We start from the raw sequence: 23,229 nt of genomic DNA, 5'->3' as shown, positions 1-23,229 counted from the left end.
ACGACATTTAGGGCTCTGGGGAAATCGGGCACGTCCAGGGGTATGAAGTTAATATTTGGCCATGGCTGCGCTGTGCTGTCTGGCCGTCTACAACGTATGTCTACACCTAGTTCTTATGCGCACTTCACTCAACTTTTTACTGAGTAGGTATGTCTGTATGTCTGTACGTCAGGTACGTCGCAACATGTTTTTTTTTCCCCCTTCCTTTCCCAGCGTGCGCCGCCACACCGTAGAACTGGTAGAGATGCACCTTTCTCCTTGCCCGCTGGCGCTAAAATCCATGCCGTCGTCGACCCATGATTGGCCGGGATCGCGATCAGGGTGCCCTCCAGCGGTTAATCATCCGTGGGAACTACTCCAACTTCAAACAGCCAATAGATGCAGCAGCCAATAACACGACTTTAAATTCATGTACTCAGCCGTCACCACAACCATGACTTACCACCCGCTTTCGCAGCAACGCCCATCTCACTCGCCTGCGACTTCTGCAAGCCCGCCCTCCTGTTTGCCGTTCCCTTGCCCTTCTTTCCCTGCCTTTCCGTGCTATTCTCAGCGTCAAGCGAACGAGCCAGACTCAAATGTCCTGAGTCGGCTTTTGTCTCTACCCGGTTCAAATGTTTTTCCCAGTCTCGCATATATATATACACACACATATATATATATATAGTATAGGGGTGTTCAAACGGATGTCGGGTCGTACTGGTTTAGCAAATTCCATACGCTGTCGTTCCCAAAATCCCCCTCAAACGTCGTCGTCCCGGCGGCGGGAAGGGGCGGTGTTGTTGCCCCCCATGCCGGTAGAGACCCGTCCTCTGGTATTCCGTTGAGATCGTTGTAGATTAGGTCTCCCATGGGAAATAACGGCGCAATTGACGTGAAGTCCCAGCTGTTTGGCATGGTCCATTCCGAGTGTGCCGACGGCAGCGGATATGATGAAGATGTGTCGGGGACCGTCGGCAGCGATGTCGGCGTCGCCGCTGTGCTGCCTTTGCTCGCTGGCGTGTCGGTCGTCGCCGCAGTGGCCGCCGAGACTGATCCGCGAGCAGACAAACTGCTGCCGCTGTCCGACGTCGATGCCGGTGTCTGGGATGCCACGCTCGATAGGCTTGGCGGTGGCGCTGGGTTTCCTACCGCTTTCTTGAACTTGGCAAAAATCGCCTGCAGGACACCTTTCGCTGCCTTCGCCAGGAGGTTCCTCTCCTGCATCGCCTCAAATCTCTCCGTCGTCCAGTGGAAGTGCTGCATGGCGCTGCCGGCCATCTCCAAGTTCTCTTTGGGAAACAGGATGTATATCGACGCCATGAGCACCACGGCATCAAAACTGCCAAAGAACAGCGTGAAGCTGGGTAACGCGGTCAGCATTAGCTAGCCCAAGTGCGTCGTTGACAAGACCTACTTTCGCCAAGACCCAGCATCGAGGCCTTGGAACGTGAGCATCTGACGGTGAAGCATCTCGATGCTGGCCTTGAGCGCTTCTGTCCTGCTCTTCTGTCGGTTAAAGATGTAAGGCCGGTGCAGCGCCATCAAGTTGAAAAGGTTCATTTGCGGTAAATAAAACCGTACAGACTGCAGCCAGTAGCACGATGGATCGTTATCCCACTTCATATCCGGGTTCTCCAAGCGGAAGTACGCAGGCGTCGCCTCGTCCAAGTCCAAACACATCTGGTGTACTCGATCGACCTTGGAATAGTCTTTCGGACACGGACCATCCTGTTCCAACTCGAGAATCTCACGCATCGGAGCCACGAGCCTAAACGCCCAGATGACCCTCGTCAGCGGCGTCGGGGGGTCTCTCTCGTCGTCCCGGGGCGCAACGGGAGTCTTGCGGCGGTCCTTTGGCGGAGGCGTGTCTACCGGTAGGCTTGGTGGACAAATGCGCCAGTCGATGCTGCCAGGGCGTCCTAGCACGAGCGCACAGTGGATGTCCCTAGCTCTTGTCAGCCGCGCCATGTCTTGCCATCCTTGCTTCCTGGCAGGTTCTTACCATGTCATGAGAACCATGTACAACTTTCTTCGTCGCTGGATCAGCCACATGTTTTCGAGTATGTCCCCGGTATCATCACTATTCGGGGAGGGGTCAAGGCTGTCCCGGTGCATGCCAATCTCCTGGGCGTCTCGGATGGCGTTGCCAATGGCATGCCACTGCCGATACTGTTAATTTCGGGGACCATTGGGTTGTGCAAGGGGTAACCTACCGACTCCGTGACTTTGGCCATGTACTTGAGGAATGCCGCCCGGAGAAAGTCGGCCTGGACCGTCGTGAGAGTAATTTGCCGTTTGCCCAGCAGTGACAGAATGCCGACGCCGGACTCGCTGTAGTCCGCCGCGAGATCCTCAAACGTCATGTTGCCCGCATACTTGAGATGCTCGTAGAATTCGTGAGATCCTTCTGGCAGGGTCAGTAACGCCGTCGCGAGAACCTGGAAGAGCAATGCGGGAAACACCCTCAGGTCGGGTGAGAGGCCCTGCGGCCCAGAGTTGGAGAGTACGTTAAAGGGTATGTTGTTCCACTCGGCAAACTGCTCCTTGAAGAGGTCCTCCTCGAGGGCGTAGTACTGGTGGTTGAACTCGCGGAAGTACACATCGATGAGCTTCTCGATGTAGCCCTTGGCGGGCAGCTGTCTGATCAGAGACTTGTACCGCTCCTTGGTGGCGAACTGGTCCTCGACGTGCGCCGAGCCGCCGAGATGCGACAGAGCTCCATCGTCGTTTGCGCTTTCAATCTTCCGCATCAGCCCGAGCGTGGAAGCACCGGCGTGGGAGTAGCCCCAGTTCGCGGCGGCATTGGAGAGGCTCTGGGTCGGAGTCGGCTTTGCGCCTTCGGCCTCGGCCTTGCGATGCTCCTTGGCCGTAGGCGCGCCCGTCTCGTATTTGCAGGCATCTTGTTTATTACGCGACTTGCAGTTGGCACATGGCAAATCTCGATCGCACTGCGCGAGAGCACGTCAGTTACCAATGGCGACGTCGGCGGGAAGTGTTGTTGAGAGAGGGAGAGTAGGAGCCACCCACTTTCTGTTTCCGACGATGGCATTCCGTGCAAGATATCACGACGCGCCTGCGCTTCTTTGGCGGCGGACGGGCGTCCTGTGGCTGGTTTTGTGTTGGCGTCGGGCTCGGGTTCGAGTTCGAGTTCAGGCTCTCGCGCGCCGAGGGCGGTTTCTCGGAGCCGTCGCGCCGGTCGTCGGCCATGATCGGCCGCGCTTGTACGACGAACTCTCTGTAGGGACGGGGGGTGGTAGTAGTGGTAGTAGTGAGGACGGTTGTCGTGGATGTGGAGGGGTCGTAGTGTCGACACTTTCTCGGGTCGTCGGCGCCGCCGACTCGAGGTTGGTAGCGCGGGATGAATCGTCAAATACTCGATCTGTGGGTACGTGGTGGTCGAATCCCCTCCACAGGCTCGGCACGTTCTTGATCGAGGCGTGTACTCTGGGTGATCACGCGGCGCAACGCCGAGAAGAGAATGCGAAGGGAGGGAAAGGTGAAAACCAGCAGCGTCGCAATTCGTCGTGGGGTTGAGCGGCACAAACAGATGATTACCAAAGCAGGAAACGAGGACCCACGATCGTCCCGTAGGCTAGGTATGTACACTAGATAGGTACGTAGGTGCCAGCTTCACATTGCACTGTGCAAGGAACGCCCCAACGGTGGGAAGACTGAGGTGTGAGGCGCGGATATGCAACCGGGGTTCCGGATTCCTATGGCAAGGTGAGGTACTCCGTACCTAGGTAGGTATAGGTAGGGAGGTGCTTTCCCACACTCTCACGTCACCTTTCTACACCGGACGTTGCGCCTCGTCGCGGCAGAGCATGTGTCCGAGATCAACGGTGGGGCCGGGAGGGGTTTGAGTTGTTGGTCTGCAGGTGCTTGTATGTGAAAATCTGGAAGTCAAGGCACGTTGTCGAGGACTCTTGTTCCAATCTCGTATTACCGATAGCTAATACCCAAGTTATGGGTAAGCTGTTAAGCGGGTAAGGAGCGTCACATTTGATCGGGCTTCTGAAAGCAGGACGGTCGACATCAGGACCTGGCCTTCTCTAATATCATTGACAGCAAGTTCGCGACACATCCAACCTAAGCTAGCTGCCGTTTATGCTTCGCCTACTTGCAGCTTCCCACCGCAACCAAGCCTTTGCATCTACAGAACACGCTTCCATTTCCTACTGCGTCACGCTTTGCACAGGGCGACAAGCAGCGGCTGCGGGTCAAAGCGGGATGCCTGTCGCAAGTGCCCGCACCGCTTCGTGCTGGTCTGGCCCGGAGGAATCCATTGCTGGAAGGTGCTCTTTTCCAAGAATACTGGAGGAAAGTAAATATAAGAGCAACTCGGACGGCCGCGGGGGGTTAGGACCGGCATCCTGCCGACAGTGAGTACGGCCCGAACGAGAAATGCAACGACCATGTTACCGCATATCCATCGCTCCTCCACCACTGCCTTTGCAGCCTTCGGAGGTAGGTCGTCTGACAAAGCTAGGACGAAGTTTGTGCGTGTGCTGCTAGACCTGTTCCGCTATAGCCTTATCCTCCTCCCCCTACTTGCATACGGTACTGCGTAACTAACCCCTCCCATCACCAGACCCTCTCCTCGAGCGCGTGGCAACGATGTAATGCTGGACTATAAATTCACCATCTTTTGGGGAGAGGGTAAGTAGCTCTCTCGGGTTTTCGCAGATCTCACTTTTACCTAGGTACTTTCGAGAATGCCCAAGGTCGGGATTCTGAGGGGTTGAATATGCCACACATCGGGAACCTTCTCCGCCAAAGCTTGTGTATTGCCTAGGTGCGATCGAGATTTGGCCCCTTTTGTTTCCTGAACACTCCGCAGCTCCCATCCCTGTGCTACCTTGCTCTGCCCGGTCCCTCGCCCGTCGCACACCTTGATGTCAGTAAACCTTTGCCTTCATACCGTGGTGGTGTGCTCCCGAGTAAGTTGCGAAGGTCAACGGCAAATGCAAATTATGCTCCATCTTGTCAATTGCCGATTGCCGCCGACACTGACTGACTAAGACCGGGCTAACACCTAATGTCAATGCCTCGATGGATCGCCTCCTAATGGACACACGGAAGGCCGTGTGCTCACGATCCAGAGAGCATACAGCAGAGCCAAAGATCGAGACATGGGCAATACATGGTCAATTCAGTGATATATGAATTGTGACTGTCCACTTGATAGCTTCCATTCGTGACTTGGTCAATCTCAACGCCGGTCCCCCTTTTTTTTCTTTTCGTTTTGTGCCCATCCCGGGTCACCGAGTCCCCGTCTAAAAATCCGATTCAGTGCCGAATGATTCCCGTTTCTTCTACAACATGAATGTCGTTGCAGACCCGAAATGCGTAAACCCACGGACAGTACTCGCCATTGCAGGAAACAGCCACCCTAAAGAGCCCCCGACAACGGTGCGGCCGAGGGGGGAAATAACAAGAATAAACACGCCTGGGTATTTGATTTGGGTGTGTGTTTGTGAGTATTTGTGAGTATTTGTGTGTGTGTGTGTGTGTGTGTGTGTGTGTGTGTGTGTGTGTGTGTGTGTGTGTGTGTGTGTGTGTATGCGGGCGTGAGATGGAAGAGTTGCTTAGGCAACTCGGGAGAGATACGCCTTCCAGGCCTTCCGGCGATATCTCTCCGCTTCCGACTGGGGATCACCGGCCTTCAAGATACCACGTCCGACAATGACAATATCAGTACCGCAGAGCTCGATGAGCTTCTCGGGCGTGTTGTACTGTTGTCCTTTGCCGTCTCCCGCGACGCCGCCCTCGTTATCCTCGTCACCCTCCGGTGGCAGCTGGCATCCCGGCGTCATGTGGATGAAAGAATCGTCAGTGTCGGTGTTGAGATTCTCCTGGGACACGAAACCCATGACGAAATTCTTGTTCTCCCTCGCGGCCTCGACACAAGCCTGTGTGTACTCCTTGTTCATGAAGTTGCCGGCGCTCGACATCTGGGCCAGGATGAGAAGGCCACGGTCCATGGGGGCCTCTTCGATACCTGCGTACAAGACCTCGTCGGAGTTGTGGGACTCGTTTCTCGGAAAGCGAGGAGACGGCGCCGGCTCGAAGTGCTGGGTCAGTGTTGTGATGGAGACGATGCTACCCTTGCGTCCGTTGATGTCGGCCGGTCGCGGCGTGCCGACCGTATGTTCGTGACCGTCTCCATTGTCCTCTTCGTAGTCGTCGAAGCTCTCCGACCTTGGCGTTCCGACCGTGACCGACGTCTTCACCTCGTAGGGGTACCGTTCGCGCCAGCGTGCCGCAGCTTCGGCGAGGGCCGTGACGGCAGCCTTGCCCGGTACCATGTTGACGTTGATGATGTGGGCCCATTCGATGATCCGCGCCGAACCAGCAACGTACTGCATCTGGACCGTGTTACCAATGTCGCCAAACTTGCGGTCCTCGAAGATGAGGAAGCCGTGTTTGCGAGCTATCGCGGCAAGCTTGGCACCAGTGCCCGTCTGCGGGTTGTAGTCCCACCCGGCGACAATGTCATGGTGCGTCTTCAGTACAACGATGGATGGTCCGATCTTGTCGGCCAGGTAGAGCAGTTCTCTTGCGGTCGGGACATCGGCGCTGAGGCATAGATTGGAAGCCTTCAGATCCATCAAGCGGAGTAGGTAGGCTGTAAGTGGGTGGCTTGCCGATTCGGCGCGGCTGGCGAAAGTCGCCTTTACGGTGCCGTGAGAGGTCATCCTAGCATATGTCTCCAGTCCTGGAGCACGCCTGCCGACTGTAAGCGTAAGGCGGTAGTAGTTCACGTGAAAAAGTGATCAAGTCACTAAAAGGCCCAACACTGAAGGCTCGGCCTGGAAGATTGCGAAATGTCTGGCTGTTTGGCTAGAGCGAGGCGAGGCTGATGAAGGAGGGGGGCTGGCAAAACGGATGGGGCGGTCTGTGACGAGACGGCGCTTGGAACAAGGTTTTTGTACAAGCACGCACGTTGCAGTGGCCTAAGCCTGGGTCCGAGTTTGGCTGAATCAACGTAGAGGTGAGGCGGGTTTCGGAGGCAAGACAAGACGCGTCTAGGTAAGTAGATGGAGGCAGGATGAGGGAAAAAGAACGAAAGGGAGAGTAGAAACGGAAAGACAGGTGGTGGGCTGGACTTTTTTAGTGAAGAATAAACAGAAAATAATAAGTTATTAATGAGGCCATGGGCTGTGGGGGTGCGGCTAAGATTAGACAGAGAGGTACGGAGTACTAAGGGCAGCCGACTAATAATATAAAAAAAAAATGACGAGGGGGGGAAAGAGGGGTTCTCGCTCTTCATGCCTCGTTCTACAACGGGATTGGAGGGGGGAAAGAGAAAGGAGAGGGGAGAGGGAGGGGGCCTGTTTGGGGGCAAAAGAACAGGAGAAACCAACAAGTTTGTGCATGGATCAAATCATCTGTTGGTTGTAAAGAGAGAGAGAGGCTTATTGATGAGCACGACGCACGGCTCAAGTGGAAGGAGACAAGAGAACCCCGAGAGCCCCGAGAGACAGAGAGAGAAAGAGGGGGGAGATGTTGTCTCTTTGGCTTGGAAATAGCTTAATGGATTGATTGTGCGTCAGAGAGATGTTGGATTACCATTCTCCCTTCTCGGTCACTTTTCCTCTCGTTCCCACACCGCGGTTCATTCTCTTGCTTCTCCTGACATTGCTCAATTCTTGAATTGTGGAGGAAGTCCTGGTACTCAAAATTGTCGCCCCAGTCACCGGCTTTCCTGTCGAAAGGGGGGGGCATTTTATACTACGTAATCCGGGTTGGGTTAGCCAGGGGCCAAGCTTGACGATCCCGACATTTTTCAATTCGATCTAAAGCACCCCTGGTCGGACCACAACAGATGGTGTGTGGTCTGACCACTATGGTAGTGTACGAATAGGATGCATGCCGACCTTCTATGTAGTATCCCGGCCAAGATAACACCAGTCCATGCCGGCACCAGTGCCAAACTAAGAGACTGACTTCTTCCAGGCAGGCGGACGCACTCTTTTTTTCTCTGTCTCCCTCTCTAGCGCGCGCGCCAGGAAGGTGTTCAAGTGAATGATTCGATTGATAACCAACCTCGGCTCACATTGCTTCACGGCGACCTTGGCGCCAGTTGAGAGGCAGCTGGGCAACAGATCCCAACCCGAAGCGAACCATGGGAAAGTAAACCAGTAAGGCTCGAGTCACGGCTTCTATCCCTTGTGGCGGTAGAATGCAGAATGCCTGAGTCGATCTTCCAAGGCAGAAGGCAGAAGGGCAGAAGGGACCTGGACAACCAGATGAGATAGACTAAACCCACCCTTCTGCACGTTCTGGAACCAGACCAGACGCCCAGCGAAAGTAATTTTCTTTTCCCTCCCGCCCACGAGACCCCTGCAATAATGTGACGTGTGATCTCGGTGTACAATTGCCGTTGGAACGCCGGCAAGGCGGAGCGAGTGCACCGACTCCGGAGCTACGCGTCTTGCTTTGTATTGCTAAGGGACATGACGAATCGCACATTCGGTTCATTGCAGAGGGCGGAGGGGTCCAGCCCCGACGCCAAGAAGCTGATAAATGTCGGATAAAAATATATGAAAGATTTTGCCGCCTCCATTGGTGACTCGAGGTTTGGAGACAGAGGCCAGCCAAATCAGTTGCCGTGCTCCATAAACTGGGCAACTGGCTCCGTTCCTGGGCTTGACCGTAGCCGTGAAGACTCAACGCCGCATTTGGAAGCAATGTGTCGTGCGCGGTGTGGCCGCTGCCCCCGAGGGCTGCTGGCCGGATGCTATAGACGTCAAGCAATCCATGACTCTGTTGGCCTATCAATTCGGAGCGGTTGGGGAATATCGTACCATCTCCCTGGGTCTTAGTTCCGCCAAGTATGGCGGCCTCGTGCCGTTTTGCGCGGAAGTGACGGGACGCCCGATGAACTAAAGAACGGTGTGTGCTTGCCTGCCCCCGCAGCCATGCTACCCTTTGTCAGGCCCTGCCTGGCCTCGTTTCCTTTCCAACGGCTTCCACCGACAGTAGCGTAGGATGGCCGAAGGGGTCGTGAGACAAGCCGAGGTCTCCAAGTTATCCCCAGGATAGTCTTACTGTGTAGACCAACCTGAGCATCGGTCGTGATCGAAGCAGCATCGTGGTTATCTGTGAGATTCGATAAGCGACGCCAGTCACACCCGAGGAAGCGACACGTTCGGGCTTCTGTTACCGAGTGCTGGCGAAGGCGATCATGAACTGAAGGGTTGAGAGGGTGTGTACCAGAGCCATTGGTAGTCAAGACACTAGCCCAAGGTTACTTGCATTAAACTTCTGTTGGTTCCTGGGCTTTGTGAAGTCGTCTAGGTGAGCCCGCGGCCCATGATCCACCCCAAGCGGAATCAACATCGACAGCCGTGTCTTCAGAAGTTTGTCTGGGATACTTAGCCGAGGCGGTCCCTCGTCGGGTCGCTCAGGTACGTGAGTATGTCCCGCCGCCAGCTCTGGCTAATCACTCGCAAACACATGAATCCAAACAAATCCACATTCTAACCCTAATCCTAACCTCTATCCTGACTTCTACCTTAAACAACCCTACGTGACAGCTCGTTTCCACAGTTCTATTTCTTACAGTTGACCGAGTTCGCAACTGACAATCAAAGTCTGATCTCAACTCGAGAGGCCAAGAGTACCTTTCCATATGGCTCGAATCAGGGTACAGCGGGACTAGGGGCAAGCGCACCAGTCTCGTACGCAAACAAACTGTCGGTCCTCGATAAAACATACGTCCATCAGCTCGAACGTAGTTTTAGTGATTTGTGCGCGCAGCGCGTCCGTGTATGCTGCTGGGGATTTTGATCGAGCATTTGTCGAGCATCAAGCGATGGACAGAACCGAGTGCGGGGTACCGTTCAGGAGGTGCGAAAACGGGGTGTTGGCGGTCTGTCAGCTTATCGCAAGACGAGAAGGTCCTCGAGATAAGTTGGAGCCACCATATTGACTAGACAGGGAACAGGCTACCTCGAGCGCACAAACGCAACATGCTGAGATAGGCAATGTAAGACATGCCTACTTTCCCCTTCGCACCGGCGTGCAGAAGCGCTGTGTACGCGCGTGGATAACGTCCGAGGTAGTGGTGGTCTCGAGTTCGTCTCGTACTTTGCCATTGATATCGGAAAGGCATGGGCGGAGGAGCGTAGGGACGAGCATATAAGAGAGAGCCTTGGGTTTGGCCATCGTCGCATCCCAATAATCAATTGATCCATAACTGAGCAGCAGTGCGTGGTTGCCTGCCTACAAACCTTGATATGGCGTCGTGATGACGCCAGACGTGAGAGGTGCCAGTCTCACGGGCGATGGAACGTCCTCTTTTGTCCCTTATCATTGCTTAAGGTAGGTACCCAACAACCCGCTTCCTGGGCCCTGTCTCGTCTAGGTACCTAGGTAGGTAGGTCGAAGCTGGCATCAGGAGCCCAGCGCCGCCTACCCCCTGTCAAAAGTCCACTAAAAGGTCGATTTCGAAAGCGCCTGTACCCACTGCAGATCCGGACCGCAGATGAGGTACGTAAGAATGGCCGAATAGCTAGCGAAGTGCTGCGGGTACTACATAGGATCGGGCAGGGCACAACTGTTCAGTATGTACTGGGTATGTACCTATCGCGGTCGCTTTGTACCCTCGCAGAACCAAAGAGAATAAGACACCTTACAAGTTATTACAAAAGGCAGAAAAGCCAAGCAATCTACCTGCCCTATAACGCCCAAGTACGTACATAGGTACAACATCGCTCCCGTTAAACCAAGGTATCTACTATGTACTTACTTACCTACCTACCTACCTAGGTAGGTTAGGGGAGGTGCTCCAACATTTTCAACCGACCACTTCCGTCCCGTCCGATCCCACATCAGCACTGGCATCCTCTCTATGTATCAACTGCTGCTGCTCGCACTTCTTTGTTGGGCACCATCTACCAAGTCATCCAACGCGCGTCGTCTACCCCTCAACCTATCTGCAGTCTTTTGCGCCAAAAGGGCTTTCGTCACCGATAAACCATCTGCTAGAAGCTGGCAATCCTCTTCCCATCTTCATCCCTCACTTTCGGAAACGGGTACTGTCACTAGAGGAGCCACTTATCAATCATCCGTGCAACCTCCACTACGACAAACGGCTGCCTTGGTCGCCTCGCCCACGCTTTGAAAGCTCTTCACGCCCCATACCTGACACTTCAACGTCACCCATCTGCCGAGCTTCGTCGTCTACACATCCCATCACCATGTCGGTACGACAGACGAGGCGCCAAGCCGCCCAGGCCGCCCAAGCCGCTGCTGGCGAGCTGCCCGAGGGAGCGGTCGCTGGCGATGAACCTGTCCGACAAGTCGCAATGAACGGAAATGGCAACGAAGCTGCTGTAGCGGAAGCTTCGGAACATGGCCCCAAGGAGAACATCTTTCTGTTCTGGCCCAACATCATCGGTATGGTTGCCTGCCGGCCCCAGAGATTCCCAACATGCCGCTAATTAGCATGTCATCACAGGCTACTTCCGCATCGTTCTTGCCATCGCCTCCCTCTACTACATGCCCCTCCATCCGCGAACCTGCTCTCTGTTATACAGCGTGTCGTGCCTTTTGGATGCTCTCGACGGATACGCTGCGCGCGCATTTGAGCAATCCACTCGTTTTGGCGCCGTGCTGGACATGGTTACGGATAGGTGCACAACTTCGTGCTTGCTGGTTTTCTTGTCCTGCGCATTCCCTCGTTGGACCATCGTTTTTCAGATGCTTCTCTCGCTTGACTTCTCCAGTCACTACATCCACATGTACACCACACTCTCTATGGCGGGCTCTGACAGCAGCCACAAGAACATCGACGAGAGCCGCAGCAAGATCCTCCACTTGTACTACACCAACAAGGTTCGCTTCGCTACAGAATGCCGTTCCGCGACACGGTTGCTGACAATACTTCCCAGACCGTCCTCTTTGTCTTCTGCGCCCTGAACGAGCTCTTCTTTATCGCCCTTTACCTGCTGAGCTTCTCGTCCCCGCTGCTGTCGCCGTCTCTGCTGAGCTCCGTATCCAACAAAGAAGCCATGCAGATCCAGGCGGGCGCGGAAGTCAACACATCGCTGCTGAGCCAAATTTTCCCGAACCCCTATAGCGCTGCCGCTCTTGAGCTTGCTCGGGCAAACAAGATGGACTCGACTTGGCCGTGGATCCTTGCCTCCATCAGCTGCCCTGTCATGTTGATCAAGCAAGGCATCAACGTCATCCAGCTTGTCAATGCGAGCAAGTGGCTGGCCGAGGGCGATGTTGCCGCGAGACGGGCGAAGGGCTTGCCTAGAAAGAAGACCAAGAGCACCTAGAATCAACAGTTAACAGTGTTGGATGCGAGCGCATAGGTGACCGCGGCGTACCACGTCTGTCGCCCATGACTTTCCTTGGACGAGACGTAATCTGCAACGCAGCGGTGCGAGTTAGGAGGCCAGACGACCTGGCAACAGCGTCAAGCCGGCGATTGCGGTGCCTGCTGCCGTTGTTAGGGAAGATGTGTAAAAGGCCACACGAGGAGAAAGATCCAGTACGCGTATGACTCCAAGCAGACACATTACTGCTGCGGAAGTGCCCAGGATGGCGAGACTGGAGAAGCAACCTTTCTTTCTCGGACCCGGAGGACTCAAGAAGACTCTACGGTAGATATAATGACACCAGTTGCTGCGGTATTGGCACTTGCCCAGCCAGGACAGCTGAGGCCAGCTATGGGGGAAGGAAATGATCGGCCAAGTGTCAGAATCAGGAGTCAGGAGTTTTGTCCATTTATTAACTCGATTTATTTCACACATTAGACTAATTGATGGTTTATCTATTCAAGACGTCGGGCTGGGTAGCGGGAGCATGTTGCTGAGCAGTCCGACGGGGCGTCGCCCTGCGTCTGTGCTAAACATCGTCTGGTGGCTCAGAAAACCCAAGCCGACAGGTTTTTTCATCCGGAGCAGAAGCAAACTGTTTTAAATCACGTTTGGGTGCACGTGGCTTCCTCGGTTTCACCTTCTCGAACGTTAGGCAGACGACGCCCGTCAAGTTCGACCGGCTCCCGCTCCGCCGGACACGGCGCCGACTATAACTGTTTCTTCCTTCTGGCCGTCGCCGATGTGCGCCACCGACGCCGGGCCGGCGTGTCCGGCCCGGGAAGGACCGTCCTCTGTCTTGGCCAGGCCGTACCATCCCACGACTAGGACGCCGAGGATGCCCGTTATGCAGCTGAAGACGAGGGCCACAATTCCTCGAGCGGTGAAGCTAGTTGCTCGCGTGTCAGCCTACGTTTATCAAAAGGAAAGCTGGGGAGCGTCCGTGGGGCTAGTTAGTTTGGGGGCGACGTACCCATCGGGAAGCCGAGCGGGGGGCGTGTTCTGCCCGGTCAGGTCTAGAAAGTCCTTGGTGTTTCCTGCGGCGTTGCCGGCGGTCGGGACGTTGGCTGCCGCGCAGACGTCAAGGTGGTTCTGGGGGATGGACAGGGTCTTCTGGAGGTCCAGGGGCGCCTCGACGAAGGTGGCCAACAGGCCTGATGTCACATGCCACTCTATGTGGCAGTGGAAAAGCCAGACGCCTAGATTCCGAGTGTTGGCCTCGAGTTTCCGGAAGAGAGGGAGGGGGGCCAAAACTCACCAGGGTTATTCGCCCGAAAGCGAAGAACAATGTTCCCATTAGGCCACACGACAAGCGTGTCGCGACGCATGGGCGTGGCGGGGAAGTCCGCCTCGGTGACGTTGGCGCTGGCGAAGGTGCCGCCCTCCTCGGGCGCGCGGTACAAGGCCTGGAATTCGTGGCCGTGCAGGTGAAAGGGGTGGCGGCCCGAGTCGAGGTTGTTAACGACGATCTGGACGACATCGCCGCGCTCGAGGACGAAGCTGTGCGTGTAAGTGCCGTAGACCTCGGGGTTCGTAGCGGCGGCGCTGCCGGCGGAGAGGGCGGTGTAGAGGGTCGGAACCTTGGGAGCCTTGTAGGTGATGTTGTTGAAGAAGGCGTAGTTGGCGCCATCGCCGAGGTTGTCCATGATGACGTCCAGTTCAACGGTCCTCGAGGGCTCTGGAAGGAGAGGCTGCCTGTCGTGGGGAGTTAGGGTCATGTCGTCGAAGGGGGCGAAGGTGTCGACTGTCGCTGGCGGGCCGAGGGGCTTCGAGGTGTCGTAGACGAGCCAGCCCGTGACGTTGTAGTTGAGGCCTGCGGGGATCGTGTCGAAGAGGGACTGCGCTCGTCAGTTCGGTGGCAAAGCACTGAGGGCTTTTGCTCGGGTGCAGCTTACGGTGTCCATGCTGCCGACAATGGCAAAGTTGGACGTGGTATTGTTCCGGGTCTTGACTAGGAAGCTATACCTCTGGGCGGCGGACACGTAAATCATGCTCGCTTCCGCCGGCTCCGTGTAGACGCCATCCACCTCGACGATGGAGATGTTGTGACCCTCGATCCAGACGTACTGGCCGGCGAAGGCGGCCATGTTGACCAAGCGGAAGAGGTAAGTCTTGCCGGGCTGGACGGCCACCGTGAGGTTCTGCGTGTCGTTCATGAGGGCGGCCTGCGGAACGGGCTCGGCGCCGGTGGGGTTACCCTTGCTCATGAAGGCGGGGATGAGGTTGGCCATCTGGTCGTGGTACCAGTCGGACAGGGACACGACGACTTCTTCGTCGTATTTGCCAATGAACGGGGAGTTGGGGTCGTGGACGATGAGAGGCGCCCTGAGACCGTCTGGATACTGGCCTTTGGTGTGGGAGTGGTACCAGTACGTGCCCGGCTGGTTGATCTATACAATGTCAGGCAAGCTTCGCGTCACTGTTTTGCCGGGGTGCAGCTCACGGTGAAGTTGTACGTGAATGACGAGCCCGGCGGGATGGCGCACTGGCTGACTTGGGCCGGCCCGTCCATGTGAGTTGAGCCATTCATGAACAAGCCGTGGAAGTGAAGGGATGTCGACTGGTTCCCCAGACCATTATGAACGTTGATGAGGATTGTGTCCCCGACGTTCGCATCAATGCGAGGAATCGGCCACTGGCCATTGATGCCGATTGTCGGGCGGTCGAAGGCGCCGTCCGGGTTTGCCGTTACCCAACCGATATTGAAGTCGTGCGAGACTATGGCGGCACACGCGGTCCCCGCGAGAGCAGAGATGAGAGTCAATACTGTAGTGCCTGTCATCGTTGCGCGGTCCCTGGGGAATTCGAGAAGACGACCAGAGGATGAAGGGTATCTGGAAGGACGGCACGGTCACGTCTTTGTGTATCCTGTCAGATATCGTCCCACGGGACAAGAAGTGTCCCAGCGGTGACTACAGTTGAGAAAAATGGACATCTACTCACTACCGCTGGTTGACGTGATCAAACGGCAACTTCTAGCGAGAGGGGGGGGGCATGCCCGCCAGGGTAACCTCCCCCTCCAAATGCATCTTATCAATCTGATCTCATGGCCCCGACACGCCACTCGTTCCAGGTCCTGGAGCCGGAGGAGGTGGTGGGTAGATTGGGTTAGTGCAAGGCAAATCATCATATCAGATGCAATCAAGTCAAACCGCGTGCTGCCACTAGCGCCCCCCCTCTCGCGCGCCCGTTATGTTAGTCCTCCCACCTTCGAACAGAATAGAGAAAAACAAAAGTCAAGTAGTGTGCCAGACCCATTGGCTCGCCGGGCTCTTGGCATTGGTGATACTGGGGTCCCGCTCCACTCAGGAAAAAGCTTGTCTCTCCGCGCTAGTGCAATCTTGGTCTGGCCTACGCAGTAGCCCCCTGTTCTGCAATGTTTGTTCCCTGGATTTCTACCACCTATGATTGCTGAACGAGCTGACTGACATGACAGAACCGAAACATACGATTTGAGGACCGAACTCTGGCTGTAGAGATGTCCAGTGTGTGGTCGAAATTTGTCATGCCCCCAGAGTCTTGGGAACCAAGAGAAGACAATGTTTGGTTCCTCGTAAAAATTGCTTCCAAATCCCTCAACCCACTATCACGGGGATGGTTCAGCGGCGATAGCAGTACTACCGAGGGGACTCCGCCATTCGCCGAGAAGCAAGTAGGTAATGGTGTTACGATTAATATTCCCAACGAGTTGTACAAAGTGGTTCGATGGCATGATGGGACCCGCACAGGTCTACTGACACCTTAGTCAGACCTCTTCAAAAACTAGAATCCGCCGGAGGCTTGCTCGTCAATATCGAGCTAAACCTTCAACAGCTGCGCCAACGGCGAATGAGGATCGTCCTTTGCCGATCTACAGGCTTCGGTCAAAACTCCATCGCAAACGGCGGGCCCCAGCTCCGGTGCTACCTATTCCCACGGCCGACTGTGTCATCTCAGGTTCAGAGACCACGGGCCTCTGGACGGGACATGCAGCATACTCAACGTCGAAATGCCTCGCCCGTATCCTTGTTTCGCCCCGAGACCCCATTGGTCCGCACTGGGCAGGTTAAGCCAGCTTGGAAATGTAAACTAGCATCTCCCATGCATGCGGGCCAGCTCAACACGAAGCGAGCTACCGGTACCACTACAGCAACCGGCGCCGATTAAGATCATATTTTTTGAGACAAGCTTGTCGTGATCAAATGAAACCTCGAGCCTTTCTGGTCGACCGCGGTCTCATTGGTCACCCCTTGAACTTACATCAGCTATACCCCTCCTGTCCTCGCGTCATCTTTCCCATCTCGGCTGCTGCTCGCTCCTTTGTTACCTCTGAACATGGTCTGCTGATTATCTAGATATGCCCGCTTTCCCTGATTTGTTCTGGACTGCTAGCGTTCCACCATCGGGGCCGCTCTTAGTACCGAGCTAGACATACACCCTGACCTAAGGATTATCTGATTCAATTTATCAGATCAAGCGGTTCTCCCCATCCGAAGTGATCAAAAATTTCCCACTTGCTTGCTCCTCTTTGTCTCTGTCCTCGAACCGTGACGCTCATCGCCTTTCTCTCGTCTTCTTCCCTCACTCCGCAATGGCTGTCGACGTCTTCTCAGTACCGGTGTTCCTCGTGGTCTTTAGAGAGTCTCTGGAGACTGTCATCATTGTCTCGGTCCTGCTCGCTTTCCTCAAGCAGACCCTCGACGGGCCAAACAGAGATTTGGCTGTGTACAAGTCCCTGCGTAAACAGGTAACGAGCCCTCACCTCATCCTCACGCCGGGATTTGTTGCTGATGCGCCTGCCGCAGGTCTGGCTCGGTACGGGCATTGGCTTCCTGATATGCCTGGTTACAGCGGGCGCCGTCATCGGCGTCTTCTACAAGCTCGGTCGTAACAGCTGGGATGCCAATGAACTTTACTACGAGGGCGCCTTCTCACTCGTTGCCGCCATCATCATCACAATCATGGGGGCCGCCCTGCTCCGCATCGGCAAGATGCAGGAGAAGTGGCGTGTCAAGCTCGCAAAGGCCATGGAGACCCCCATCAAGACCGGTGCCGGCCGGGGGTGGTTGAAGCACTTCGCCGAGAAGTATGCCATGTTCTTCCTTCCCTTCATCACCGTTCTCCGGGAAGGCATCGAGGCCATCGTTTTCGTCGCCGGTGTTTCCTTTTCCGCCCCTGCCACTGCCGTGCCGCTCCCGGCAGTGGTCGGGTTGGCAGTAGGCGCCCTGGTCGGCTATGTCTTGTATAAGTAAGTGCCCTGCGTCCAGCGACATGCGATTGTCCTGCTGATCCTCGTAAAGGGGTGGGTCTACGGCCAAGCTACAAGTCTTCCTCGTCGTATCTACTTGCCTTCTGTACCTTGTCGCAGCCGGCCTCTTCTCCAGAGCAGTTTGGGATTTCGAGCAGCAGGAGTGGAACAACGTTGTCGGCGGCGACGCTGCAGAGCTTGGAAGCGGCCCAGGCTCATACGACATCGACAAGAGCGTCTGGCACGTCAACGTGAGTCTCCTGACTTGAAGTACCGTGTGCTCATGTACTGATTTGCTGCAAGTGTTGTAGCCCCGAGCTGAACGGCGGCGGCGGTTGGGGCATCTTCAACGCCGTCTTCGGTTGGACGAACTCTGCGACGTATGGGTCCGTCATCGCCTATAATGTGTACTGGATCTTTGTCATCGCATGTTTCCTTCTCATGAGATTCCGCGAGACCAAGGGACGTTGGCCGCTGACGAAGCCCAAACCCTTTCAAAATGGCGACAAACGTGTTTCTGACGACCTCAGCGGGGGCGAGGAACAGTCTAGAACGTCCGAGAAGGGTAAGGGTACAGCCACTACAAAGACCATCACTACCTCTTAAAAGGGGAGGGCCGAAGCAAAGCATCCATTCATGCCCCTCCCCCCAACATTGCCCCACATGCAGGGTAAATGGGTAGTTTGGAACAACCAGTGGAAGCCATTGAGTGAAGGCGAGTAGGCTGCGAATTGTCGTAGAAGTCACGAAGTATGGTGTGGCAAGCGACGTTTTTATGGCATAGGGTTTCTACCGCTGCAAAGGAGGGCTCTCCGGCTGCCACGTATTATTTCAGCATTCTCGACATACAAAGTACGCTAGGGCGCAAATAGTAGCCGATGAGCTTTGAGAATACCGGTATCCAAGTAATGGTGCCATAAAACTCTATCAATATTCGGGCGTCCAATCCCACTTGTCAGCGGTGAATAGCCTCCGCGCCATCTTGTCGGCATACATGTTGCCCTCATACCGAAGACGCTGATCGCTCGCTAAGCCTCTAGTGAATTCAAACTTATTCTCCTCATTGTCCAATCTCATAACTCCGTCGGCATCGGGTACCCAGGAGGCCGACGCTTTGTTGTTCTTCCAATCAACCTGGGATATTGACAGGACGGTTGACGACAGCATAGACCTTATGTATTCCACTATGGGTTCAAGACGTGTTCGAATGCCACAGTTGGTGTGGTTCTTGTCGATCTGATAGCCCGGTACCTGCTTCAACATAGCCAAGATTTCCTCAACGTCAATGACTGAAGAGTCTGGGATGTTGTCATACGAGCTTGGCCCGAAGTCGACGACACCCATCAGCTCTTTGCTCGTGAAGAACTTGAGCATCTGGCCCAGCTGGAATAAGTCACAGGCGGAGCTTGAATCGTATCCAAGTTTACATTGCCTCTCGCGGGAGGAATACAGGGCAATGAAGTGGCGATGGACTGAGGCAATGGTATTCAACACACACTCTCGGCGGTGCTGTAGTTCTCCTAGTTGAGGTCAGCACATATTTGGGGTTCAGTGAAGGCTCAGTCACTCACGCTCCAAGCCGTCCGGCAGGTGCCACCACAGCTCAGTACGTGAGAACTCGTCGGGGAACAAGGCACTCCAGCGGACAGAGCCACGGAGAATCAGTTCTCGAGTGTAGTTGTGGAGCCTGGGCGGCTGCTCCAACAACCAGGCGACCAGAATCTTCTGTCTAAGCAAATTCTCGATGTCCAGGGTTTTCTTCTGTGCCCCTGCTCGAGCTGTTTTAGCACTCGTCAGGGGCCACTTGAACTTGAGTTCGATACTAAGGTATCTTGAGACCAAGGACCGACAATCGAAGCGATCGGCCAAGATGGCCAGGGTTGTCACATGGAGCATATTGACAGTCGTAGATTGTATCGGCTTCCCGTGCATGATCCTCATCAAGTCCTCGAAGACCTTCTCCCGACCGATGGACCTCGTAGCTTCGTCATCATCAACGATGGTGATCCAGGGCAGTTCCCGAGGGTCCACTTCAGCGAGCTTGAGCCTCTCGGCAGCCAGGCGGGCAAGCGTCTCCTCGACGTTGCTCGCCTCGGAGAACTGCTTGTTGCCGAGAAGGTTATCAAAATACCGGGAATGCTTCTTCAGAGCAGAGAGCTTGACGCGATAGGCGACTCTGATGACCGGGCGCAGGTTAGGCTGCGGTATACAGGGGGCGCCGATTTTCTTGCTGGCAGCCTGCCAAGTTTTCCGAGCGGCGGCTATGGTCTCTCTGGACGTCTCGAATGTAACGTCGAGAACGACATCTCCGTCGTCGCTTATGAGCACGACGGGGAAAGCCTGGCCCGAGGACGGATCCGATGTGTCATCCTGAACTGGTACCGGGTCTTCCATCGTCAGACAGCACCGCAGGGGTTTGGGGTCTCTGCCGCAACTCAAAGAGTGTCATGAAGGGTGAAGAGACAGTTTTCCATCACTCGGCGTCGAGGTCAAACCAAGGGCGAGAATCTTGGACCATGAAATGTCGCAACTGATATAAGTGAATGCCCACATGCCACTCGGCTCTCGAAAGCCCAGTGCTGGTGCATCTGCCTCTGCCTGATTCCAAGGTAGTGGGTCCAGCACTGTGTGTGTTTGTTCCTGGAAGCCGGTTTTGACACAGTCCTTGCTTTGGTAGCTGATTAGATAAGTGAGCCCGAATCCGTCGTTGGATGGCAGGTATCGGCCACGCCACTAGTGTAAAGTACAGTCGGCTTTACCAGAATCCAAGGGTGGTGACCTGCGGGATTGGCTGCAGCTAGATGTGGTAATTCCCCCTAAAGACCCTAAAGACGGACACGGTGAGCAGCTGGCGGCAGGGTACGGAGCAGAAACCTCCACGACCAGCGCCTATCCCTCCCGTACTTCCTTTGCAGGTCCGTCTCATTACGTCGCCGGGCCCATCCATGGTCCAACCGAGGCCAACCGTGTGTGCCTTGGTCGAACTCAATCCTCCTCCTACCACTGTGTCATACCCAAACAATTGGCCAGAAGCAAATACAAACACTGCCCAGCGCTAACTGCGATCCATTTGCCTATTCCCTCGGCCGATTACCTTTCCCCGGCGCCACGATACCTAACAGCATTGCGGGAGCTTCATGCCAATGCCTCGACGTCGTCGACGCAATAGCTGACGACCCCCCTCCTTTCGCACCCCTGAAGAGGACCAGCCGCGAGATTCCACCTTCGACCCCTCACAAGCTACCGCCGCCTCAGCTTGACGAGCTGAAGCCCATGGCTTTCGCCAGCAGGAAGGCCGTCCTATCTGAGCTGCTGCAGTGCCAGTGACGCTCCTGACGTCTCTGTCCGAACCTCGTCATTCCCCAAAACAATGCCGGCTTTCACACGCTGCTCAACGCGACAAGTAGCGCAACACCATGGAGCCATCCGAGCCTTTGCAACCCCAGCCGTCCAGCCGATTCGTCCGTGCTTAAGCACACACACCCGAGAACCTAACGACAAACCTGCCTCTCTTACGGTTCCGATACATGCATCGCGGCGAGACTACTCCGAGAGTCCTGGAATTGGACGGCCTGCTGACTGGCTTCCAAGGCCCAAGAGTCAGCGGCGATGTTTGCTGGGCGACAATGAAGTGCCGTCCTTCCGGAACCGGCGATTCTTTCACAACTACTTTGTCACCCACCTTCCGTCGTCCTCGTTACACCCGGATTCTCGGACATCAGCTGGGCCTGGACACAAGCTGCCCCGTGATGCCTCAACCCCCCACACCCAGACACCGGGGTCTTCGCCAGCCGCTGCCGGCCTGAACATGCCCAGTCGGGATCTCACCGTGGTCCGAATCCCACTCAAAAGAGCCAAGCATCATTTCGGAGTTGCCTCGTTGAGAGGCCAACGCTCGTACAACGAGGACACAAATCAGGCTGGCACCATCAGCATGCCAGCTTTTGCCAAGCGGGCTCCCATCAGTCTTCAGAGAAGGCCGATTCAGAAACCCAACGAGGCAACATCCGCCGACAGCGCACTCGGCGACCCTCAGGTTTTCTACTTTGGCATCTTTGACGGCCATGGCGGGACCCAGTGTGCCGAGTTCCTGCGGGACGAATTGCATGGTTACATCGAGCAAGCCTCTGCAGACTTTGGGCTTCAGAGCAGCCTGAAGACGGGCCAACAAGAGACTGGTCGCAAAGACGAGGATCTTGGAAGATCCGAAGAGCTCTTCATGAAAACTAAAGAGGATGTCAAGGATGAGATACTGGTGCCCAAGCAAGACAAACATGGCGTTTTGAAAAACCCCGAGAGAAAGGAGCCTCTCAAAGGAGTCGATCCAGTCTCGGCGAGGGTAGATGACATCCCCAAGGCTGTCAAGCTGACGAGAGACCTGGTGGATGAGTACCGGCAGACCGTTGGTGGGTACTTTAGGCGTTTCAATCCCGAGTACTTCAAGCTCTTGGAAGACAAAGAGGGCAACAATGACGAGCCTCGAGTCACGGTGGAGTCGGTTCTCATGTACGCCTTTCTGAGAGCAGACTTGGACTTCGTTTCCGCCCAGGCTCGCAAGCCCGACCCCGACGACCCGCACGCGGGCGACCGTCCTGTAAACAGCGACGAAATCCTCGGGGTGCCGCATAAACCACCATCAGGGCATGGCATCGGGGGTCTTTCACGCTTCAAGGGTGGATCGACGGCGTCCATCGCGCTCATCTCGACGCCCACCCCGGCGCCCTTCTGGCATCCCAATGCGCAATCGACCTTGATAGTTGCGCATGTCGGTGACACACGCATCCTCCTCTGCCAAACAACCACCGGTCTTGCGCAGCCTCTTACATCGGACCACCATCCAACCACGCCCACCGAAAGCCGCCGCCTTCGGCGATACGCGCCGGCTGGATCCATGGTTTCGGCGGACAGCTTCGGCGAAGACCGCATCGCGGGACTCGCTAACAGTCGGGCGTTCGGCGACATGCGGAGCAAGCGCATCGGCGTGTCGGCCGAGCCGGAAATCACCCGCGTCGAGATCGGCCCGGCCGAGTACTCGTTCCTGGTTCTCATGAGCGACGGCATCTCGGGCACGCTCAGCGACCAGGAGATTGTCGACGTGATCAAGGAGGCCAGGACGCCCGAGGAGGGTGCCAAGGACGTGGTCAACTATGCCACCGAGGTCTCCTACGACGGCGACAACGCTACGTGTCTGGTCGTCAGGCTGGGTGGCTGGGAGCGCCGGTCCGAGGGCGGCGTCGGTAGTCTCGGGACCAGGGAGATTCGCGACAAGAGGAGGGCCGAGGCGTTGGATCCCCGGCGAGGTAAGCAGTAACCCCGCGACGGGGTAATACATGGTTGTGGGTTTCAAAGGATGGGGAGAGAGGAAGGTAGAGGGGAAAGGGCCATTTATCACCACAACTGCTACCTCTTTGGGAGCTAAGCGGGGTTTCCAAGCACGCTCTGGTCCATGTAAATACACCGGTGGGACGGATCATATTCACTGGATCAAGTAACAAAAAAATAGACGTGATATACTAAGGAATACCGTCAAAGCAGATATTAATCATGCGCTTCGTGCTTTGTGCAACTCTTCTACGCACTGACGCAGGGAATCGTCCTAGTCTCGTGAGTCCAAATGGATTCAAATGAATATTTTCTTGCCGGCCCGGCCCGTTTCCGTGTTTCCCCAAGGACTCCCAGCCCGTA

At 55.6% G+C, this 23,229-nt stretch overlaps 9 protein-coding genes across 9 annotated transcripts; 3 read left to right on the top strand and 6 right to left on the bottom strand.

Annotated features, from left to right (window-relative positions):
- Positions 1-678: 678 nt before the first annotated feature.
- LY79DRAFT_509875 (fungal-specific transcription factor domain-containing protein) lies at positions 679-3,189 on the bottom strand (the record flags this gene model as incomplete). Its single annotated transcript, XM_060554098.1, has 5 exons — positions 679-1,342; positions 1,397-1,927; positions 1,985-2,142; positions 2,196-2,930; positions 3,010-3,189. 5 exons carry the CDS (start codon positions 3,187-3,189, stop codon positions 679-681), a joined length of 2,268 nt encoding a protein of 755 aa, XP_060416952.1.
- A 1,994-nt stretch (positions 3,190-5,183) lies between these two features.
- LY79DRAFT_75954 (orotidine 5'-phosphate decarboxylase/HUMPS family protein) lies at positions 5,184-7,074 on the bottom strand. The gene is made up of 3 exons (XM_060565108.1): positions 6,928-7,074; positions 5,547-6,711; positions 5,184-5,514 (listed from the first exon to the last, which is right to left on the bottom strand). The coding sequence occupies exon 2, from the start codon at positions 6,678-6,680 to the stop codon at positions 5,571-5,573; it is 1,110 nt and encodes a 369-aa protein (XP_060416951.1). The 5' UTR covers positions 6,681-6,711; positions 6,928-7,074; the 3' UTR covers positions 5,184-5,514; positions 5,547-5,570.
- Positions 7,075-8,587: 1,513 nt separating this feature from the next.
- LY79DRAFT_657370 (uncharacterized protein) lies at positions 8,588-10,321 on the bottom strand (the record flags this gene model as incomplete). Its single annotated transcript, XM_060562709.1, has 6 exons — positions 10,029-10,321; positions 9,551-9,645; positions 9,503-9,513; positions 9,050-9,224; positions 8,793-8,870; positions 8,588-8,725 (listed from the first exon to the last, which is right to left on the bottom strand). Exons 1-6 carry the CDS (start codon positions 10,153-10,155, stop codon positions 8,588-8,590), a joined length of 624 nt encoding a protein of 207 aa, XP_060416950.1. The 5' UTR covers positions 10,156-10,321.
- Positions 10,322-11,189: 868 nt separating this feature from the next.
- Positions 11,190-12,275, top strand: LY79DRAFT_588198 (CDP-alcohol phosphatidyltransferase; the record flags this gene model as incomplete). Its single annotated transcript, XM_060560884.1, has 3 exons — positions 11,190-11,388; positions 11,450-11,826; positions 11,883-12,275. The coding sequence occupies 3 exons, from the start codon at positions 11,190-11,192 to the stop codon at positions 12,273-12,275; spliced, it is 969 nt and encodes a 322-aa protein (XP_060416949.1).
- A 484-nt stretch (positions 12,276-12,759) lies between these two features.
- On the bottom strand, positions 12,760-15,496 carry LY79DRAFT_545136 (multicopper oxidase). The gene is made up of 5 exons (XM_060557159.1): positions 14,761-15,496; positions 14,213-14,707; positions 13,576-14,155; positions 13,291-13,516; positions 12,760-13,206 (listed from the first exon to the last, which is right to left on the bottom strand). Exons 1-5 carry the CDS (start codon positions 15,097-15,099, stop codon positions 12,987-12,989), a joined length of 1,860 nt encoding a protein of 619 aa, XP_060416948.1. The 5' UTR covers positions 15,100-15,496; the 3' UTR covers positions 12,760-12,986.
- Positions 15,497-15,998: 502 nt separating this feature from the next.
- LY79DRAFT_545131 (uncharacterized protein) lies at positions 15,999-16,409 on the bottom strand. Its single transcript, XM_060557158.1, has one exon. It carries the CDS (start codon positions 16,342-16,344, stop codon positions 16,168-16,170), a length of 177 nt encoding a protein of 58 aa, XP_060416947.1. The 5' UTR covers positions 16,345-16,409; the 3' UTR covers positions 15,999-16,167.
- Positions 16,410-16,769: 360 nt separating this feature from the next.
- On the top strand, positions 16,770-18,311 carry LY79DRAFT_75691 (iron permease FTR1 family protein). The gene is made up of 4 exons (XM_060565107.1): positions 16,770-17,043; positions 17,102-17,544; positions 17,597-17,795; positions 17,848-18,311. Exons 1-4 carry the CDS (start codon positions 16,888-16,890, stop codon positions 18,148-18,150), a joined length of 1,101 nt encoding a protein of 366 aa, XP_060416946.1. The 5' UTR covers positions 16,770-16,887; the 3' UTR covers positions 18,151-18,311.
- A 160-nt stretch (positions 18,312-18,471) lies between these two features.
- On the bottom strand, positions 18,472-19,938 carry LY79DRAFT_510087 (uncharacterized protein; the record flags this gene model as incomplete). The annotated part of the gene is made up of 2 exons (XM_060554123.1): positions 18,472-19,064; positions 19,116-19,938. 2 exons carry the CDS (start codon positions 19,936-19,938, stop codon positions 18,472-18,474), a joined length of 1,416 nt encoding a protein of 471 aa, XP_060416945.1.
- A 1,414-nt stretch (positions 19,939-21,352) lies between these two features.
- Positions 21,353-22,855, top strand: LY79DRAFT_510154 (protein phosphatase 2C; the record flags this gene model as incomplete). The annotated part of the gene is made up of 1 exon (XM_060554134.1): positions 21,353-22,855. The coding sequence occupies one exon, from the start codon at positions 21,353-21,355 to the stop codon at positions 22,853-22,855; it is 1,503 nt and encodes a 500-aa protein (XP_060416944.1).
- Positions 22,856-23,229: the final 374 nt, after the last annotated feature.

Source organism: Colletotrichum navitas (genome assembly GCF_030913465.1).
Source record: "Colletotrichum navitas strain CBS 125086 chromosome Unknown LY79scaffold_13, whole genome shotgun sequence".
Classification (NCBI taxonomy): domain Eukaryota; kingdom Fungi; phylum Ascomycota; class Sordariomycetes; order Glomerellales; family Glomerellaceae; genus Colletotrichum; species Colletotrichum navitas.
The sequence above is the reverse complement of the archived record's forward strand: the minus strand, read 5'-3'. Positions and strand labels throughout refer to the sequence as shown.

Coding starts and splice junctions, on each gene's coding strand:
- LY79DRAFT_75954 (XM_060565108.1), bottom strand. CDS start 6,680: ATGACCTCTCACGGCACCGTAAAGGCGACTTTCGCCAGCCGCGCCGAA.
- LY79DRAFT_545136 (XM_060557159.1), bottom strand. CDS start 15,099: ATGACAGGCACTACAGTATTGACTCTCATCTCTGCTCTCGCGGGGACC. Junction 14,708..14,760: donor CATTCACGTACAACTTCACC/GTGAGCTGCACC, acceptor GACATTGTATAG/ATCAACCAGCCGGGCACGTA. Junction 13,207..13,290: donor CCCGCTCGGCTTCCCGATGG/GTACGTCGCCCC, acceptor GCGAGCAACTAG/CTTCACCGCTCGAGGAATTG.
- LY79DRAFT_545131 (XM_060557158.1), bottom strand. CDS start 16,344: ATGGGGTCTCGGGGCGAAACAAGGATACGGGCGAGGCATTTCGACGTT.
- LY79DRAFT_75691 (XM_060565107.1), top strand. CDS start 16,888: ATGGCTGTCGACGTCTTCTCAGTACCGGTGTTCCTCGTGGTCTTTAGA. Junction 17,044..17,101: donor ACAAGTCCCTGCGTAAACAG/GTAACGAGCCCT, acceptor CGCCTGCCGCAG/GTCTGGCTCGGTACGGGCAT. Junction 17,545..17,596: donor GTCGGCTATGTCTTGTATAA/GTAAGTGCCCTG, acceptor ATCCTCGTAAAG/GGGTGGGTCTACGGCCAAGC.